Source organism: Medicago sativa, chromosome 4 (genome assembly GCF_051527215.1).
Source record: "Medicago sativa cultivar Bolivia chromosome 4, Bolivia_mono, whole genome shotgun sequence".
NCBI lineage: Eukaryota > Viridiplantae > Streptophyta > Magnoliopsida > Fabales > Fabaceae > Medicago > Medicago sativa.
The window spans coordinates 11,436,824-11,459,700 of record NC_140752.1 but is presented as its reverse complement, the minus strand read 5'-3'; the positions used below and the strand labels follow the sequence as shown (position 1 = coordinate 11,459,700).

The following is a 22,877-nucleotide window of genomic DNA, read 5'->3' as shown; positions in this document are numbered from 1 at the left end:
ATGATACTGTATATAAATGTGTGATGTGTTTTTTCTTAAGGGATGTGTGATGTGTTTTTTCTTAAGGGATTAATGTATGATATATTGTCATTGTAATAATTAAATGTGTCAAATTATAAATACATTTACAATTTTTTTTCCACATATATTTCTTTTATTAGTCATTTTGGTCGTCGTGTCTATTTTTAGATAATCAATTTAATCCTTGAATTATTTTTTCGTTGTTCACTTTAGTACATAAAACAACAAAAGAGACACTAGGGATGTGATTGCAATTTTAATACATCTAAAGATTATTGTAATCACGTCTCTCAAATTCAAAAACCAAAATAATTGTTTGCTTTTATATGGATATTGAATGTGAGAAACTACCCCAGATTTTTGGACATTCTTTTAAGAACTGCAGGTATTAGACTCCTAAGGTCATTGTAAGTTCAACAAATGTTAGCAAACCCAAAGTGCGGCCAATTGTCAAGCTCACTGCTACAAATGTTGAGAAGGTTGATGCTGTTGTTTTTGGATTTTCAAACGGTTGTATTTGGATTTTCAAATTCTATTTTTGAAAAAAGAATATCTACCAAAGTTGTTGCTAGGTTGAGTCACGACCAGATCGCTCTCTTTAAGACGTTTCGTGACACTGCTCAAAATTGTGCTAGACAGACTATCAACCACGCCGCCCCCAGGATAAAACAAGCCCAACTACAACTGTGAGGTTAACTACGACACTATAGAAAATCGTTCGAGATTTACACCCTTAAATATGGTACTAAGACCACTCTTTAATACTAAAACCACTTTAATATGGTATTGTTACCACTCTGTTATGGTGTTGAGACCACTCAAATATGGTGTTACCACCATTCTAATTTTAAGTTCTCCAAAATATCAATATGGCACTACGACCACTCAAATATGGTGATACCACCATTTCTCCTCAAGTAAAAAAATATTGAAAGAATATTTATATAATGTTAAGATCATTCTTAATTCCGACGAGACATTATTGTTCTAAAAGGGTCTATGATCTTAAAAGTACTCTTTATTCTGAAGAGACATACATTATCGAAGGGACTATGTTTTTAAGACCTTTATTAATTCCGAAGGGACATTATACCGAATAGGGACTAAGGTCTTAAGAACACTCTTATTTTCGAAGGAACGGATAAAAGGAGATGAGGAGAAGAATAGTTCGTCAACACAAGCTGAAGACTGGAGGGAGAAGAGAGAAAGAGTTCTCGACAACTCAATATAAACTTTTTGATGTGATTTTTGAACTGAGCGGAGTCCTCTGTTTATATAGAGATTTTGTAACTGTTTTAGCAAAAATTGCGAGAGAAAGAGTTCTCGACAACTCAATAGAAACTCTTTGGTGTGATTTTTGAACTGAGTGGAGTCCTCTATTTATATAGAGATTTTGTAACTGTTTTAGCAGAAATTGCGCCAACAGTTACTCTAATGAATAAGATCAGAAGGGGACTTATCCATTAATCAGTTCAACAACACGTGTGGATAGAATCAAAAGAAACAAATCCAAAAAAGTAGAGGAAACAAATTCATTGGATTTGAATGAAGGAAATATAAGAAATTCAATTGAATTCTTAGGGCCCGTTTGTTACGAATTAAAATAAAAGTGATTTTGATATAAAATAATTTAGAGATTATATGAAAAATCAGAATCTATTTTGCGTTTGTTTACTGTAATAAAAATCACTTTTTGTAAACAAATAATCTAGTTTGTTTGGATACAACTATATAAAAGGTATTTTTTTTGTTACAAAATTAGTTCAATCTTTTAAATTATATTTTCTCTCTCCTCTAAAAAAAATCTATTTTATTTTAAGCTGCTCCTAACAGCTTCTAATTTGAAGTTGTTTTTAGATTATTTTTAGATTCTGATTTTTTTAAAAATCTGTAACAAACGGATGCAAAACTCTTAAAAGTGATTATTTGTTTAAAAAAAGTGATTTTTTTTTCTTAGAAAAGCTATAACAAACGGGCTCTTATTCTTATCACAACCATCATAAGCTAAATTTATGGAAAGTGACATTCACGAATAAAAATAATAATTACTATGATTTTTATCATTATTAAGTAATAGCGGAAAGACGGGCACTATCGTGTCCGGCTGTCCGCTCTTTCCACTGCGCTAACGCATGTGATTATTTTATTATGTTTGTTTTTATAATTTTGATTAAAATATTAATGGAAATTATTGATATATTGATTTATAAACAAAATATTGTCAAGGCATATAACAATTATTTTTGAACTCAACATATTTTAGTTTGCCTGCATATAAAATTAAGATAAAATAAGGATCATTTATTGTTTATTCTAATAGTAATTAGTAACATAATAACATAAATGTATAAATGACATGTTATGTAAAAGAAACATTGTTATGATTGCGATAAAAGAATATCTTTAAAAACTACATTTCGTAAAGTCTTCATCGTCTCCCTCTATTTGCCCTTCTTTAATGAGAACTTTTGTTGAATTTTGAGAAACTCCTCTTGATAAAGCTACACATAATTGACCATGGCTGAAAACATGTCGTGGAAGATAGATAGATTCAGACATTGGAAATTGTTTGCCCTTGTGACTTATTTATGATAATAGCAAAACTTAGTCTAACGAAAAACTGTTTTCTACTAAGCACAAAGGGAAGTCCTGAACTCGCATTTGTTTTTAATTTAATAATTATCAATGGTGGGGCGTCACAACTTACATGTGAAGAGGACAACCATTGTTGACTAAACTCACTACAAAAAAACTTGAGTGGGGAAACAAAGATCTCATAGAAAGCATAAAAGGAGTTGAGTGATAGAGTTTTCAATGTCATCATCGGCACCGACGTTACATACGTTGTTGAAGCTATATTGCCTTTATTAAACAAAATAATGATTTATTTAATAATTTAAAAAAATCACGGTTCTCTTTATATAAAAAAAGTCACGCTATCATAGTTTGTATAAGCTTATATAAACCAGCAAAGTCAAATAATTCTTAAAATTAATCGTAAACAATTTGAATCATAATCACTTATAAATCAGCAAAGTCAAATAATCCATAAAATTAATCGATTTTGATTAGTTGTAACATGAAAGAAAAATGAAAAAAAACTTACAAGTTAATTCTAAATTCTGATGCAGATGGTTGAAAGAGGTTGAGAAAAACTAAACAATACGGAAACGAACTATGAACTGTGAGAACCCTACTTATTAATATTTAATATTGTGCTAACAAATCTTTTTCTAAAATACTTTGAGTCCTAGTCTTTTTTAGAGGATTTAAATTCCATTCTTTAACATTATTTTTTGTTCACGTTTGTTACTAATCTTTTTATCAGAAGATTTAAAGTCCAATCTTTAACATTATTTTTTGCTCTTGTTTGTTACTAATTTTTTTAAGAGTATTTAAAGTCCAATCTTTAACATTATTATTTTTTGCTCACGTTTGTTACTAATATTTTTTTTAGAGGATTTAAAGTCCAATCTTTAACATTATTTGCTCACGTTTGTTACTAATATTTTTTTTAGAGGATTTAAAGTCCAATCTTTAACATTATTTTTCGCTCGTGTTTGTTACAATTGATCAAAGGCTAAGGAAGAGTAACTTATATTAATAAAATAATAAAATAATATGGAAATACTTTTTTTTGTGGAAGTAATAAAATAATATGAAAATACTGTTTTTGTGGAAGGAATATGAAAATACTTGGCAATTTTTGTCGGTTGTATTGAGGAGAACAACATAGATGTACAACATAAAATCGGCTGATAAAAAATTAACATTGGTTTTTGTTTTGTGATAGTTTTTTGAGTTTGATCTGTGGTTAACGGAGGTAAAAGAGGGTTAACGGGGACGATTAGTGACATTGATTAGTAATCCACGTGTTATTTTATAATTGGCTAATAGTAAGAACAGTTCATAAGGAATTGTGTGTAAGTTTTCTCCTTAAATTAATTTTTTTTAGGGAACCTTAAATTAAATTTATTCTTATCTATTTGTTACATGTGTTATTTGTATTTAAAATTAAAATTAAAAATTGAGGGTACTTTTGGAAAGAAAAGTCCAACCCAAAAGGGCTGAAAGAGATAATTTTCTTTATATATAGTATAGATTTAAAATTAAATACCGCAATTTAAACACTACTAGTGTGTGTGTTCTATTTTATGTGGGATCTCCACACTATATTTTTTCAATTCACACAACATCACACCAAAGTATAATCACTTGGTGTTTATGTTTTTTTTTTTTTCCTTTTCTCTTTCCGTGCTTATGGAGCTTTTGGTCGATGTCTCTCTTCTCTTTTCTTTTCGTTCTAGTTTCTTTTTATGTATATATTCTTAAGATGTTGCAGTGATTCACCATATGCACTCCATTTACCTAAAAAAGGAGTGAAAATTCACTCAAATTCTTTAATTACGTTTTTATACTAAAGTCTTAAAAATGAAAAAAAAATGTTACAATGAATGACTCGGCTAAAAGAGGTAGCGGGAGATTAATTATGACAAAGTTGATAAATATTTGGCATAAGCAATATAATTAGTAAAAAATGGGGTAAATATGTTTTTAGTTCCTACAAAATTAATGTCTATTAAATTTTAATTGTAATTTTAGTCCTCTAAAATATTGCATTGTGTCAAGATAATCCCTATTTTAAAACTTTTTACTAAAAGAGACAAAGTGTTGGGAGATAAAGAACCAACAAGAACATAAGTTCAGTGTAGCTTAGGTGATGATGTTGCGTTGAATGTGTGGTAAGACAAATGAGATAGAATTATAAATAACAACATTAGAGAAAGTTGTTGTAACATATACACAAGTAGAAAAAAAATGGTAAAAACTAGACTTAGAGAGTTTGGGTATACAGAAAGAAGACCTATGAGTTACGTAATAAGGATAATAGATCGTACGGAGAATAGTCAAATCACTATATGTAAGGGAACACTTATAAAAACTATAAGAGAACTATTAAGAAGAATTTAGAGGTTAATGAGTCTGAGAATGACATGATTTTTTTATGAAAACATTATATCACCGTTCGATTTATATAACAGACCTTACTTAATGAATTAAGACTTGGCATGTCCAATGGTGTTGAATTGCTATGTTGAAAGCAACCTTCAACATGTGAAATGCTCCAATGGTGGTGTTGAAGGATGATGTGGAGGAAAGAGATGTTGAAGATATTCAACATGTTGAAGCTGCTGCCAAAGGGACGACGTGGCGAGTTTCCATTTGCTGAGGCTGGAGAGTGTGGAACACGCGCCGACAATGGCGTGTGAAGCAGCAGGCGCGGAGAGAGAGAAAGTTGGAGAGAGAATAAGTGCTGACACGTGTCTGTTGCTGATTGGCTCTATGGATTTTTTTCATCTTAATAATTTGAACTCAATTATTCCATTGAAATTATTTTTTTCAATCTTTTTATTTTACCAAAATTCATGATTTTTTTTTTTGTCTATAAATAGAGACTTGGTTCATTTGATTTGGACACAAAAAAAAAACAAATTTTTCACTATCTTAATTGTATTATTATCTTTCTATTAGCAAACCAAGTTTTAATCTTGTCTTTATCTTTCTATTGCATTTTAAGTTACTAAAATAAAAATAAATTATATAAATAAATTTTGTTTTTACAAAAAAAACAAAAATTGTTAAGTGTTTTTTATTTTAATTTAATTATAATCGATAATTGTAATTTTATGTAATTATAAAAACAAAAATATAAAATTAAATAAGAATAAGAAATAAAAGGTAGTGGGGTAGAGTGTTGAATGAAAAACTATTGGAAATGATAAAAGTTGAATGAATGTTGAATAAGAGATAGAAAATAATGTGGAGTGTTGGAAATTGAAAAAGTGGGTGTTGAATGTTGTTGAAAGAAAAAACCATTGTACATTAGATGTTGAATAGATACTCTGCAGTTAGCAACACTCCAAAACATGAGTGTTGAGTGTTCACCATTAATGCAACATGATAGAACTGATGGGGGCATTACCTTCGTGGCTTCTTCTCCATCTTTTCCTTCGGTACTAGGTAACTTCGCTTGGGCCACACGGGAATTTTCACATGGAAGGACATTTTTCACATGGAATGATAAATTTATAAGCTCTGAAACGCGTTTAAAAAATGTAGTATTAAAAATCTGTTGAGCAGAAAATTCAATCAAAATGACTGCTATAGCTGAGTCATCATTTATAAATGAGAGAATGATAAATATTTATAAATGTCATTTAGCACATAACACATAAGTTAGGAAATATAGTTAATTATATATGAGAGAATGATAAATTATGATTTTTGTTTCCAAAGTTATCTTTCACTAATGGTATGTATGAGAAATAGAAATAATAAATATTGAAAAAATAAATAATAAAGAGTAAACGGTAATGTTTCATTGATAGTATAAGAGCATAGTTAACTGAGACAATTATTTTGACTAAAATGACATTATTTTGGAAGGGGATAAATAGCATTAAAGAGTCTGCATTAGATAAGAGTATTTTTATTAGGCAAATGGGTAGAAATAATGGATCATTTGCGATATCTTAATCTTAAAGGTTAATGGTTAAATATGTTTTTATCCCTATAAAATTGAGACCTTTTAAGTTTAGTCCTTACTTAATTTTAATAGGGTTTTTAAAAAATTTATGCACTCAATTTTAGTCCCTACTAAATCTAAATTTGTTTAGTTATGCTTAAACTTTTATCATTTTGAACAATTTTTTGCCGAAGTCTTAAGAACATTACTAAAAGTTCATTTACAAAAAATTATTTCAAAATTTTATTTCTATGTCCAGATTTTTGTTACTTTTTGATCGTACCTGATCAGAAGGAGACTGCCGGTGCTTTGAATGCGGTGGTTGTGACGGTGGTGGAATGCGTCAGGATGCTTCTTGGAGCGGATGGGGGGTGTGTACCTGCAGACACTCCGACGCTCAAGTCAGTAGAGATCAGAGAGTGAGGGTTAGAAGGAGATAGAGTTCTACCTTGGGGACTGCGGTGAGTCCCCTATTTATAGAGGTGGAGAGCTGCAGAGCCGTTAAGGAGGCACACCTGGCTCTGGCGGTTACGAAATCGTGGGAAGTGTAACCGCCAGAGATTTTATTGCGGGAACGTGCACAACGTGCAAGAGAGACGTTGGGGTTCGTTTGAACCGGTCTCTTTGCTTCGTGCACCCTCCTTCAGGCGAGGGGGTACGTTGTGAGCAATAATGCCAAACGTGGAGTTTGGGCTTTGAATGATATTGGGCCTAAGTAAATGGGCCAAGAATCTCTTTGGCCGGTCCAGAACACTTTTATCTTAAACTTTTGTCTTTTAAATAAAATCATATTTAATTCATTTCATGTTAAAATATTCTAAATTTTAGTAAATGAACCTTTTGTAATGTTCTAAACTTGTCTAAAAAAATCGTTAAAAAATTTAAGAGTATAAGGATAGTTAGAGAAACTTTGTTTTAGTAGGGACTAAAACTACATGCAAATTATTTTTATAGGGACTAAAAAAGCTATTAAAATTAAGTAATGACTAAACCTAGAAGTTCCAAATTTTATAGGGTTAATTATGTTTTTCGTCCCTATAAAATTGCGACCTTGTAAGTTTAGTCCTTACTTAATTTTAATAGCATTTTTAGTCCCTACAAAAAATTTATGCACTCAATATTAGTCCTTACTCAATCCAAATTTGTTTAATTTATGCTTAAACTCTTAAGTTTTCAACAATTTTTTACAGACGTGTTAAGAACGTTATTAAAAGGTCCTCTGAAAAAAATTTCGCAAAAATTTGATTTCTACATGCATATTTTTATTACTTATATCATAAACTTTTATCGTTTTAAAAAATTCATATTTAATTTATTTCATGTTAAAAAATTAGATTTTAGTAAATGAACCATTCATAGTGTTCTAAACTTGTATAAAAAGAATCGTTAAAAAATTTAAGAGTTTAAGGATAATTGAACAAAATTTATTTTAGCAGGGACTAAAATTATAAGTAAATTTTTTTTGTAGGGATTAAAAAAGCTATTAAAATTAAGTAAGGACTAAACTTAGAATGTCGCAATTTTATAGGGACCAAAAACATATTTAACCCAATTTTATAAGGACAAAAAACATATTTAACCCAAGGTTAATTAAGTAAATGATCCCTATAAATATTCAGAATTTCATTTTTAGTCTCTACAAAATAAAATCGCACTTTTTAGTTCCTGTAAAAAATTTCGTCTGCATTTTTAGTCCCTGTAAAAATTTTACGTTAGCATTTTCAGTCTCTAAAATGCTAAAGGAAAATGTCACAGGGACTAAAAAGTGCAATTTTATTTTGTAGGGACTAAAAACAAAATTCTGAATATTTATAGGGACCATTTACTTAATTAACCCTAAAAAAAAACTAAGGGACATAAAATTTGACACAATAAGCGCAAAAGACAAAGAATCCAAAAAGTGATACAAATCAATCTAAAAGATTTAGGTAAGTGTATCAAATCGTTTACCAACTAATAAAGTGTAAGTAGAGTATCGTATTCACATAGATTGTCGTTTCAACTAGACAATTAGCGTTACTTATTTAAGAAAAAAAAAACAATAAATAAACAAATAAATAAAAGATAAAGGGGGAGTTTGTGCAATTTGATTTGTTAGCTCAGAGCGAGAGTTTAGAAGTAACATGTTTAGATTGCATAATGTTATCGGCGGTTAGATTCGAATCCTCTCTATTCATTTGTTGGAATTAATTAATGGTCAAATATTATTCAGATATTGGGTTTATGTCTTCTATTTAACTAATGAGTTTGTGGGGTTTTATTTCCTACCTGCTGTTGAGTTGCACTTACTATTCACACGAGTTTGTACGTGTGAGGCCTTACTCTCTTAAAGGTCTGGTTTTATTCCCCTCCAGCTGTCGAGTTGCAACCTTACACCGGAGTTTCTGTGCGTGTCAATTCTTAGGGTCGTCAATCCTATAAGGGGATGCATCTTTGCACGTAGATGTGTGTGGGGTTCTTGCTCTCTCATAGGTAATTGAATCAAAGACTTAAATTATGGTTCCTAAATTCTCAATGGTCCTAAAGGTTCTCCCAGTCTATGACTCTTAGAAGCTCATCAAGATACTCTCCCTTTCGGTAGTTCTACAAACGAGCAACCATATCTCGTCTACCTTACCAAGGATGAAAGAAAAGTAAAGTTATTATGGTAATCCAATCTCCGCTGTTACGACTATTTCCATAATTACTATTATTTCGTTATCTTAGTTACTTCCTGATCCGGGTACGTTTTCATCAATATTAGGTATGTCACCTCCCTAAGTACCGTTATCTTAGGGTTGGTTGACTTCACATGCAAGAATTCGCATAATAAAATTAAATAAGATTCATAAAATAACTCAATAAATAACTTAAATTAAATAATCTAACAAATAAAATAGAGGTTCATCTTAGAACCCTACCCTAACAGGGTTTAGTTACTCATGGTAACTAAAGACAATTTACAAAAGAAATAAAGCATAGGAAATATTTCTAAAACTCCTCTATCTTGGATTAAAAGTAAATAAAAATGACTGCAAAATATGTTAAGAATAACATAAGATGACTTGTCACCATGACTCAAGTGGAAGACAAACCTTGTGGATGTGTTGGAGTGGTTTTTTGTTTAATAACAGGGAGGCTAATTGGCGTGTGTGCGTTGATTTCATTGTCATTCAGTCTTCAGAGAAAAGATGGAGTTGAACGGTCGGACTTAGGCAAGATGATTTTTTTCTGTCCAATTAGTTCATTGATAAAAATGTATTATTTAATCTTCCTATTTGTGGATGTAATTTTAATTGGCATCGTGGTGATGGTGTTTCTATGAGTTGACTCGACATATTTTTATTGTTTGAAAAGTGGCGTTATAAATTCCCAAACTGTGTCAAAAGGCTTTGATCTGTGGTCTTTCCAATCATTGTCCGTTTTGTTGACCATTGGTGAGGAAAATTGGGGTCCTCATTCGTTTCGTATGCTTAAGTCTTGGACAGATCTCCATGGATGTCAATAGTTTGTTTAGGAACAATCACATTATTATCTTGTAACAGGTTGGGGAGGCTGTATGTTGAAAGAAAAACTAAAGTTGATAAAAGGCACTCTAAAAATTATGCATTAATAACATACTCAGGATATTAAAGGTAGGATCATCAATATGAAAGACCACATTTCTTCTCTTGATATAAAGGGGGAAGATATCACTCTAGATCTAGATGAGGTGGAGAAATTTCATTCTTTATCTATAAAAAAAATTTCTCTGGCAAGAATAAGTTATAATACTCATTGGCAGAAATCCATAATGAGTTTGTTGAAAGAGGGTGATGCTAACATTTAATTCTTACACAGAGTTTTCTCTTCTAGATGTTGATCTAATGTTATCATCTTTATTAATGTGAATGGTCTCCAGGTGGAAGGGGTGAACAATGTTCACGAAGTGGTGTTTAACCATTCATTTTGCAACTCACTTTCATTCAGGTAATTTTGAGAGTCCAGGGGTGGATAATTTTTCTTTTAAAACTTTAAGTGTGGCGAAGGGTGAGGAGCTGGTAAAACCTTTCATTATAGAAGAGGTGAAATAAGCTATTTGGGATGCAACAGTTACAAAAGTTCAGCCCCTGATGGAGTAAATTTGGGTTTAATATGGAGTTTAAGGATGGTTTAAAGGATAATATGATACTCTTCATTACAAATTTTGATCGAAATGGTAAATTGGTGAAAGAAATCAACGATACTTTCATAGCTCTTATCCCTAAAGTGGAGAGTCCTCAAAGATTATCGGACTTCAGACCCATTTCCTTGGTTGGGTGTCTGTATAAGGTGTTGGCTAAACTTTTAGCTAATAGATTGAGATTGGTGACCAGTTGTGTAATATCGGAAGAACAATCAACCTTCATTCAAGGTTCCCAAATTCTTGACGGTATTTTAATAGCTAATGAGTTGGTGGATGAAGCTCGTAAGCTCAAAAAAGAATTAATTGTTTTTAAAGTTAATTTTGAAAAGAATTTTGACTCGGTGGATTGAAAATATTTGGATGGTGTCTTGTCCAAAATACATTTCCTAACCTTATGGTGGAAGTGGATTATGGAGTGCATTAGCACCGCTACAACATCATCTCTTGTTAATGGCAGTCTGACTAAAAAATTCTCTTTTCAAAAAGAGCTCTGCCATGGAGATACACTCTCTTATTTTCTCTTACTAATAGCAGCAAAATGCTTGAATGTAATGATGCAAGCTTCAGTCGACACACGACTTTACTCTCATTACATGGTTGAGAATCCATATAGGGTTTCAATTTCACATCTTCAATTTATAGACGAAACTCTATTGATATGCGAAAAAAATTTGGTCAAACATAAGGTCTCTGAAAGTTGTCCTTATCCTTTTCAAAGTGATACCATGTTCCAAAGTGAATTTCCACAAGAGTCGGTTAGTTGGGGTTAATATTTCTACTACTTGGTTGATTGAGACTTCATCGCTGCTGAGTTCAAAACGGGAACTCTCCCTTTCTCTTATTTGGGGCTTCCAAGTAGCGGTGATTCTCAAAAACTAAATTTCGAATATCATTTGGTTGACTTTATTAAATCTAGATTGTTGGTTTGAGAGAGCATATATATTTCTATGGGGGGGGGGGATTGCTTGGTTTTCATGAAGTTAGTCTTGTCCTATCTATCAATCAACTTTCTTTCCTTCTTCGACGATCCCACAAGTATCGAATCTATTTAATGATAAATTAGGTTGTTACGTTGGTGATGTGTCGTCTTTGTTGTTTCGGTTGGACCCTTGGATGGGGGGGTGGGGTGGGGGTGGTTAAAGGATATGTTCAGGTGGATTTTTGACTAGGCTAAAAACAAAATGGTGTCAGTTTTAGATATGAGTCTTTTAGGTTGGGAGGAGGATGGGGAGGTGTTGGAGTGGTGAGGGCATTTATTGGCGTGGAACGAGGAGTAGGCAAGGGAGCGTAGCGTTTTTGTTAAATAATATTGTTTTACATATTGGAGTGGAAGACAAGCGACAATGGAATTTACATTCAAACACAAATATACAGTCAACACAACCTATCACCACTTGACGGATTTGGAAAATGTTACTATTCCCAACTTCTTTAGACATCATTTGACAGAAGGCGGTTCCTTTAAAAATAAGACTCTTTGGATGGTATCTACTTCAGAATCGTATTCTTAGTGCAGATAACCTTTCTCGACACTGTCTTCTTCAGAATCACCAGCACCTCTGTGTGTGTGGTTGTGTATGCGATGTAATTTTTTCGGTACAATTTTCGTCATAGTGAACCCAACTCACATTTCAGACCATTTTATTCAATTTGGTCAATTAAGAAGATTAACAAAGAACCATCGATTAACAATACATCTTTTATGGCTTTCGTGTATTTGGGTGATTTGGAACGAAAGAAATAGTCAAATATTTAAGCAAAAGGAACACTCTTTAAACCAATTGCTTGAAAAAATTAAGCTTCAAACGTTTTTGTGGTTGAAAACAAAATAAACTACTTTTACTTTTGATTATCATTCTTCGTGGCTTTATTCCGATCATATGTCCTCGTGAGCTTAGCTCAATTGGTATGGACAATGCATAAAATATGCAAGGTCCGGGGTTCAAACCCCAGCCACCACAAAAAAAAATCCGATCATCGATCATATGCCTAAGAGCAATCTCTTAATTTGTTCTTTCCTATTTTTGTGTTCGTTTTTATCATTATGATATTATAATTATAATATTTTGTTTTTAGTCTTTTCTCTCTAACACGCCTTATTATGAGTTTTATTGAAATGTATCTTGTCGAGAACCATGCTAAGCTCTGACTTTGTGTTCTCTGCACAAGGTGAAACCAACATGCAACAACCCAACAAACCACCTGATCCACCTAAACCCCCATCCCAAAAGCCATCCTTCCGTGACAAATTGCTAGAATCTACCCAAGAAATTCCACTCCGACAGAAAGAAGACATGATAGAGAAAAAGCTTGTTCGAATTGAGCTAGAAGATGGAAACCGCCTTCTACCAAAAATTCACATCGACCCTCAAGTTTTTCAGGAACTGTGTACACCTTGGAGAGATGCACTCGTTGTAAAATTTCTTGGGAAAAGCATCGGCTATAACACAATGAAAGAACGTCTTCAAAAAACATGGAAGCTTCAAGGAGTATTTGACATTAGGGATAACGATAATGGTTTCTTTATGGTCAAATTCGATCAAGCAGCGGACAAAGAGAAAGTTGTCACTGGAGGACCTTGGCTAATCTTCGATCACTGCTTGGCTGTCACCCATTGGTCTCCTGAATTCGCTTCACCTAATGCCAAGGTTGATCGCACGATGGTCTGGGTACGCTTTCCTGGATTAAACCTTGTCTATTATGATGAGAGCTTCCTTCTCGCAATGGCATCTGCTCTTGGCCGACCAATCAAGGTGGATACCAACACCCTAAAAGTGGAAAGAGGAAAATTTGCAAGAGTTTGTGTGGAAATTGATTTTACTGTTCCGGTGGTGGGGAAAATATGGGTAAACGGCCACTGGTACAAAGTTCAATATGAAGGGCTACACCTATTTTGCACCAACTGTGGATGTTACGACCATCTTGGAAGAAATTGCTGCTCGAAGTCGTCTAGCTCTGGTCCGGCAATACCCAAACCGCCGACGATAGTCTCACTGCCATCCCTGACCCGACCCAATCAACCGCCAACTCTGAACCGGAACCACTTCAATTGCATTCATTGGCTGATGACAATAACGGCAAAGCATTAAATGTCGGATTCAATGAGACCGTTACTGAAAAGGAGAAAATAATCAGCAATAAAGAAGAGAATCACCTGCTGCATGGTGATTGGCTAGTTGTATCTAGAAGAAAGAAACCCCATAATCATCACACTTTCAATGCCGCCTCCACATTTACTCAAAAACACAACAGATTTAATGCCCTGTCATCATTGGCTAATCACGCTACCTTGGACCCACCGAACCAAAAAACTCAACATTGGTCATACCCACCTGAACGCACATGTGGCTTTGGAAATTATGTGCCTAAAAGGCGTAGACAAGAGGAAACACAAGTGCCTATCCCCAAGACTATCTTGCGCAAAAACAATACCAATCATAAGCCAATTATTGCCCCTGCACATGTCCCCACCCCTAAAACGAAGGACATGCTGATCCCAAAAATTCCCTCACCTCAACAGTCTGATCAAGTGCCACAAACCATCCAGAAAAATCCTGACCAATCAGCCCTCAACACCAAACCCAACCCCTCCTCTGATCTTTCCCCTACATCGCCCCCCACACACACAGGCTGATCAAAGATAACAATGTTTCATCTCCTAATTTCCATTCTGATATGCAAGATGACACTGATGTTGGCAAAGCAAACAATGATGATGTTCATGACAATTTCAACTCCAGGGAGGTCGACATGCTTTCTTAGTCTAACCTTCCATTTGATTTTTTATCCATCTTTAATGGAAGCTCTTCTAGACACAACCATCCTCTCTTGGAACATTAGAGGGGCCCTTAACAGCGAAGCCAAAAGACATTTGAGAGACTTGATACGTAAGTACAAACCATCCTTCCTTGCCATCCTTGAAACTCATGTTCCTTTTATTAAACTTTCCACTTTCTGGACAAATAATGGTTACTCTCCTGAGCACATCATTGAAGCTAATGGTCACTCAGGAGGTATCTGGCTCCTCAAACTCTCAGCTGACAACACTACCTCCACCATAATAGACTCCAATCCTTACTCTATCACCTTTAATGTTAGCCTTGGAGATGCCACAACAACTTGCACTTGTGTTTATGCCAGCCCCAATCACACTTTGAGAACCCCCTTCTGGAGCTACCTTTCTGCTCTTAATCGCGATATTGCCGGCCTATGGGTGTTGATAGGTGACTTCAATGAAACATTCTCCCTAGCGAGCAACGGGGGGGGGGGGGGGGGGGGTATTTTCAACCATACCAGAGCAGCTCTCCTCTCCAACCTCATGAACGATTGCAACCTTTTGGACCTAACAACAACTGGATGGAGTTATACTTGGCACCGTAATCATAACAACCTCCGCATCCTCTCAAAGAAGCTTGACAGAGGTATTGCTAACATAAACTGGAGGCTTTCCTTCTCGGAAGCCTTTGTGGAAGTTCTCTGCAGATTTCACTCCGACCATAATCCTCTCCTTCTTCGCTTTGGAGGACTTCCTCTCGCCCGGGGACCTAGACCCTTCCATTTCGAGGCAGCTTGGATTGACCATGAAGAGTATGCAGATTTGGTGAGTAGTGCTTGGAATTCTTCAAACCATAACACCACTGTTGCTCTCAATAAAGTGAGAGAAAATTCCATCTTTTTCAATCATGAGGTTTTTGGCAATATTTTCAAAAGGAAGAAACACATTGAAAATCGTCTCATAGGCATCCAAAGCTATCTAGAACGGGTTGGCTCCCTCAGACACACCCTCATCGAAAAACAACTTCAACAAGAATACCATCACATCCTCTTTCAAGAAGAAATGTTATGGTACCAAAAATCAAGGGAGAATTGGGTTAAATTTGGTGATAAAAATACCTCCTTTTTCCATGCTCAAACCATTATAAGAAGGAAGAGGAATAGAATCCACAGACTGCAGCTCCCAAATGGTTTGTGGTCCTCCGACACCTCCATTCTCCAAGAAGAAGCTCAAAGTTTTTTTAAATCCTTTTTTGCAGCCCCAATCATCACCATGACCGCACCTTCTTTACTGGCCCCCACCCCACAATCGATGATGATATTAAAAATTCCCTCGCGAAACTAATCACCAAAGAAGAAGTTTCATCAGCACTAAATTCCATGAAACCTTACAAAGCACCTGGCCCGGATGGTTTTCATTGCATCTTCTTCAAGCAATATTGGCACATCGTTGGAGAAGATATTTTTCAGCTTGTCTCTAAAGCCTTCCAAACTGGCTCTTTCGACACCTCCATAGCTGACACCCTCATTGCCCTTATACCCAAACTTGATTCTCCAAAAACCTACAAAGAATTTCGACCCATCAGCCTATGCAACATAACCTATAAACTCATCACCAAAGTCCTTATCAATCGCCTCAGACCGATCCTTAATAATATTATTGGCCCTTACCAAAGCAGTTTTCTGCCAGGTAGGGGAACTTCTGACAATTCTATTGTTTTGCAGGAAATTGTTCACTTTATGAGGAGATCAAAAAGGAAGAAAGGCTATGTTGCTTTCAAACTTGATTTTGAGAAAGCTTTTGACAATGTTAATTGGGAGTTCCTTCATACTTGTCTTCATGATTTCGGATTACCTGACGTTACTATCAATCTTATAATGCATTGCGTCACATCATCTACCTACGCTGTCCTTTGGAATGGTAATAAGTTACCCCCTTTCAAGCCTACTCATAGCCTCTGACAAGGTGACCCATTATCTCCCTACCTTTATATTCTTTGTATGGAGAAGCTTTCCCTTGCCATCAACAATGCGGTTTTTCAAGGTGATTGGGATCCTATCCGTTTGTCCACAAATATCCCCCACATATCCCACCTTCTGTTTGCAGATGATGTCCTTCTTTTCTCAAAAGCCAAGAACTCTCAACTTCGCTTCATCAGGGACTTATTTGACAAATTCAGCCAAGCTTCTGGTCTCAAGATTAATCTCTCCAAATCTATAGCTTTTTACTCATCAGGTATTCCTAATCAAAAAATCACCACTCTTACCTCCTTTTCTGGTATTAGAAGCACTACATCTCTGGAAAAATATTCGGGTTTCCCCATCCTCAAAGGGCGCCCAAAAAGAAGTGATTTTAATTTTATCATTGAGAAAATGCAAACCAGGCTTGCTTCTTGGAAGAATAAACTTCTCAATAGGTCTGGTAGATTAGCTCTTGCTTCATCTGTCCTCTCTTCCATACCAGCCTATTACATGCAGATCAACTGGCTCCCCCAAAGAATTTGTGATGATATGATCAAACAACTCGTAAATTTATTTGGAAAGGTGCAAATGATAAAGGTGTTCATTTAGTTGGCTGGAAAAAAATTGCTAAGCCTAAACAGTTTGGAGGCTTGGGTATTAGAGCGGCTAGAGATGCTAATACTTGTCTTCTTGGAAAATTGGTTTGGGATTTGTTTCAACAGAGTAACAAGCTTTGGGTTAACTTGTTATCCAACAAATATGCAGTTGGGCAAAATTTAATCCATGCTTCCACCACTAGCAGCAGCTCCCCAACGTGGTCATCCATTGTCCGAGCTAAAAATGCACTTGTTGACGGTTATTTGTGGCGAGCAGGATCCAGATCATCTTCCTTTTGGTTCAGCCATTGGACGGAGTTTGGCCCCCTTGGTTCTCTTGTCCCAATCATAGATATCCACGACCTTCATCTTACCGTCAAAGAAGTTATAACAACAAATGGTGTGAGAACTCAATCGGTGTACACCGCTCTTCCTCCTCCCGTGTCCGACCTCATCAACAACAGTAACATCAGGTTCAACGCCGCAATTGATGACGCTTTCATTTGGCACCACAACAAAAACGGAATTTATTCTGCAAAAAGTGGTTATAATTGGCTGTTATCCCTTCAAGATGCTCACGACGACAACTTCTCCTGGCCATGGATTTGGAAACAGAAAATACCAGAAAAATACAAGTTTTTAATTTGGCTGGCTTGTCAAAATTCAGTTCCTACTCTGTCCCTGCTGCATCACAGGAACGTTACACCATCTCCTACTTGCACCCGTTGCGGCGACTCTGATGAAACTGCTTTCCACTGCCTTCGTGACTGCAAATTCTCCACAATTATTTGGCACAAGCTTGGCTTCTTAGATCCTTCTTTCTTCTCGGCTGCGTGTGTGAAAGACTGGTTAAGGGAAGGTCTGTACAGCTCGCGCGCAATCTTATTTGCAGCGGGTTTGTGGTGGGTGTGGAGGCATCGTAACATCATGTGTTTGAATGACGAAGAGACACCTCTCCATAGGCTGATATCCCACATCTATAATGCTGTCGAGGAAATAAAATTCTGCTTCTATAAACCGGTTACAACCGCTCCTGCTGTCAGACACATAAAATGGAATAATAGTGACTTTGATTGCACCATTATAAACGTAGATGTTGGTACCCCAGCCAAGACAGGGTTTGGTGGGTTAATCCGCAATAGCGCAGGCTTTTACTTGATGGGATTCTCAGGCTTCCTTCCTCCTCCAGCTGACATCCTTGAAGTGGAACTGACTGCTATCCTTCACGGAATGACAGTAGCTCAGGACATGGGATTTCAAGATGTGGTTTGTTATTCAGACTCTCTCCTTGCTTTAAATCTCCTTTACGGTGACTTTTCGAAGTATCACGTCCACGTTGTTCTCATTCAAGACATTAAAGATAAGCTATCTCAGGTTAACTGTTCGCTCCATCACACTCTCCGTGAAGGGAATTATTGTGCAGATTTTCTCACCAAACTAGGAGCTACCTCCGATAACAACTTACTGCTCCATCCGAATCCCCCAACTGATCTGCGTCCCTTGTTGAGGAATGACTCCCAAGGAACCTTGTTTTTGAGACCTTAGTCTCCCTTTTCTTTTTTTTTTTTTTTTTTTTCTGTTTTTTCTTCTTATTAGCTTTGTAACCAAAAAAAATAACACGCCTTATGTTGGGAGGTCAATTTTTTTGGTAATTTAATTTCATTTTGCCTTCTTGGATAAAATTACAACTAAACTTATAGCACTGAGCTATCAATCATCCCCTGAATCATCATGCAATTCAACTTTATAGGAATTAATTATGGGGTGTGGGTGCTCGTCTAATATGGACGACATATATAAAATGTAAAAAAAATATCTATATAAAAATCATATTCGTTCATATTTGAATGCTTATTATTTTTTTGACAACTCATGTTTGAATTGTAAAAAAAGTATCTATATAAAAATCATCTTCGTTCATATTTGAATGCTTATTATTTTTTGACAACTCATGTTTGAATACTTAAAAGATCAATTTGAGAAATAAACTTTATCAAAAAAGAATCAATTCGTAACCTGAAATTCAAATAAGGTACATTTGGAATAATTTTGGTATAAATATAATATTAAATAATAATTTTAAATTCATACTAATCGCAATAATGCTGCATGTACAAATTGAAATATTTGCTTCAACCTCCAAGTGCCTTATGATGTGCATGCATCTGCACTTGCTTACCCGTTGACAACCATATTCTCTAAAGCATGATGATCATATTTTGCATTATCAATTTTGATTTTGTACCCACCAATTACTAACGTCATCTATTTTAAGGGTGTTGCAGTTGGTTCACCATCTGCACCTCTTTTTTGCTTAAAAAAAAAAAATATTAAGCACTTGTTAATATTAATTTATAGCCGCATTATGTGATTCTTGACAACAATGCTTAGTGGTGAATCTATTTAGTGTCTTTAGGTAGAGGAAGAATATTTTCATTCTTAACAATCATTTAGTCCTTTTCTCTTTCAAAAAAAAAATCATTTAGTCCTTTTCGCTCAAAAAAGACAAGAGTTTCCAATAAAATAATATGAATATTAATGTTGTCATTTTTTGCTTATATATAATACCACTACTAGTTATTTGGTCCATCCAAAATTACAAGTCATTTTGATCATTTAATATAAATTTAAAAATATAATAAATTATATATGATAAAGAGAAATTATTAGTTATTTTGAAAAATTATTTTTTACTAATGACATGTGAAAGATAAATTAAAAAATTGAAAGAAAAAAAATGAGTCAATAATAGTTAAGAGTGTCATTAAAAAAAATAGTAAAGGGTATAATACAAAGTATAACATGAATATTTCATTTTTTTTAACGATATATGAATATTTTATTGATATTGTAAAACGACTTATAATTTATGACTTTTTTTTTCTTTCAAATCAACTTATAATTTAAAGCATTTTTTTTTAAAACCAACTTATAATTTAGGACTGAAGGAATAATTAATTATTATCAATCAAACTTATTTTGATTAAAGAAGTCTTAATTATTAAAAAAAAGTCTTAAATGATACTAGTATACTACTACTATAGTAGCATATGCATTTCATTAACTATACAAATTTGAAGACTGCTCGACGCGTAGCAAGTCCAAATAATGCAGACAAGTGCTAGCATTATACAACATGTTTAAATTACACTTTGTCCTCTATTCATAGTTGACTCATATAATGGATTAAAAAAAAAAAAACAAAATTCTTTGTCTGCTGGTGGTATTTCATTTACAGGTCATCTGCAATTATTATTAATATTATTTTTTTTGTTTTAATAGACAATTTTTTAAGCACGAACAATTCCATTTTAACGTGAACTTTTCAAAGAGTTTTTTTTAATGGCTTCTCCAAAAGAGTCTAAAGATGTGACTTTACCATTTTTGGTAAAATAGTGAATTTTATAATTAAAAAAAATGAAGGATGTAATATTTTATTAAAATTTACTATTTGTTTTACAAAATATGAAAAATTACTTTAAAAATAGTTAGAGTCTATTTTGGTCCCTTTTTAGAGGTTGATATTAAATGCATTGTCTTGATTATCTTAATGTGAATGACTAGGATAATGAATATCCTGAGAAATGTTTTGTTGTATATTTTGGTGAAATAATGCGAAATAAATTGAAATTTTTGTGTTGCATGCCTTGATGATATATGATGTGAAATATATCATAAAATTATGTTGTGTTGTATGTACCTTATGAATTGACATGATATATGATGAAAATTGAAAATTGTAGTCTTGTATATACTTTGTGAGCTTTGAATGCAATATCATAACAATGAACATGTAAGAAATGGTGACGTGTGTCTTAAGACTTGTATTATATACGTTTTAATAACTATTGTGAAATTCATACCATGAGTAGATAATAACTATTGTGAAATTCATACCATGAGTAGATAAGTTGAGAATAAATTTGACTCATGTCGAGGATGGTGCTCATGAGGGAGTAACCTAGGCTTAACCAAGTACTTCACAATAGGAAGAATTTCAAATTACAAGTTTAGAATACGTGTTTATTATTTTACATGATTATTTTTCATATATTGCGTATATTAGAGAGTCAATTTGACAATTTAATCAATTAACCCTAAATACTAATATTGTGTATAAACTCTTCAATATGGGAGAAATGACATTTTCAATTCACACTGTTGAGTAACTAGAAACTCATGGAAAATGAGAGAAAGTAGAATGAAAAGAGAGAAAGTAAAACTAAAAAATGATATGTGATTTTCATTACTTGTGCATGAAGGTGTTACAAGCTTATATAGAGTTACAATATCTGTGTACACTAAGCTATTGTGAACTCTATCTTATAGAATCATATCCTACTTCATAACAAACTCTAGGGTTTCTAATTAATATCTTGTGATTTAAGCAACTGTCCCCTAGCGTGTTCTTCTTCCTTATTGGCTAGCAAGCTTGACTCTAACTCCTTTTGATGTCTTGCTTCAATACACACCCTAACCCACACAGTGTTCCAACACAGATAGTTACGATACTTGATTGAGAGACCAACAGTGGATTTATAAGCCTAAAATAAATCAATATTTCATCCACTAGATGTTAATGCGTCAAGAAAATTGTACCCTTCACCAAAAAAGAAATTAAAGAAAATTCTACACTAAAGTTGCCACTAAAAATGGTTGAAATTCACCACATGGGGTTTAATTGTCCATAGTGCATGAATGTAATCATTGACGAAAAGAGGTACAAGATGCAAATCCAATAGTTGCCATGTACATTTGATGTTTAAACAATAATCCACTAAGGATCCATTTGGATAAGATATATTTTGAGCTTATGCGAAATAACTTATGCAAATAAATGAGTTTTTATTCTATTATTTATAAGTTTTTTAATGTAGTTTATGAAAAAACTGGTTATGAAGATATGATTTTGGTCGATAAAAACTTATAAATTAATAAGTTAACATTAAAGTTTATTTATTTACATAAGCTTTTTTACATAAACTCATAATAAGCTTCATCCAAATGATCCCTTAAGGGTGAATGTTGGACGAATTTATTTGACCACACACCCATATTTGTCACATTTAAACTCGGAACCACCGGATGATTTTTGATCTTAATCACAAATTTTGACGTAGAAAAAAAATTCAATCAAAAATTAATGAACATGTTGAATTTTTTTTTTTTTTTGACAAAGAACATGTTGGACTTGTTATTGAATAAAGATCATTTTTTTTCTTTTAAAATGACAAATGTTAGTTTGTAGTGCATCCATAAGGATAAGGCATTGAAGAACCTGGAATACTAACATTGGTAGTCTAGATATCTTCCCGATGTCTCAGGTTTAAATATGAGATCTTCTATTTTGTGTATGTGAATTTATACTATTATTCACCATTTCTTCTAAATTGATTTTGCATATTATTTTAGAATCGTAATTGCACTTTTGGTCCCCTATTTTATCAAACTCATGAAAACAGTCCTCCTATTTTATTTTATTTTTTTGAAACAAAACAGTCCTCCTATTTTAAAAAACCAATTTTTTGGTATTTCATTATTATATTTATTGCAAATTTGGTCCAAATCTATATTTTTAACCATAAAAAACGGCAGTTTTATGACTCAAAAGTATTTTGTAGCCTCGCTCATGAATTTCAACTTTCAAGAGAAGTATTACTTTTGGGGCCAAAAATTACTATTTTTAGGCCAAAAATCAAGATTGATACCAACATTACATCAAATGTAATAATTGAAGGATCAAAATGTTTGCTTTTAAAATAGGGGAACTATATTTTAGTTATGCTTTTAAAATATGGATACTATATTTTTGTTATGAGTTCCTTGATGTTATGATTTTGGAGTTTTCTAAGTA

At 33.7% G+C, this 22,877-nt stretch overlaps 2 protein-coding genes across 2 annotated transcripts; both read left to right on the top strand.

Moving 5' to 3' along the window:
- Nucleotides 1-12,826: 12,826 nt before the first annotated feature.
- Nucleotides 12,827-13,780, top strand: LOC146926317 (uncharacterized). The gene has a single exon (XM_085706886.1). The coding sequence runs from the start codon at nt 12,827-12,829 to the stop codon at nt 13,778-13,780; it is 954 nt and encodes a 317-aa protein (XP_085563012.1).
- Nucleotides 13,781-14,487: 707 nt separating this feature from the next.
- Nucleotides 14,488-15,810, top strand: LOC146926316 (uncharacterized). The gene has a single exon (XM_085706885.1). It carries the CDS (start codon nt 14,488-14,490, stop codon nt 15,808-15,810), a length of 1,323 nt encoding a protein of 440 aa, XP_085563011.1.
- The last annotated feature ends 7,067 nt before the right edge of the window (nt 15,811-22,877 follow it).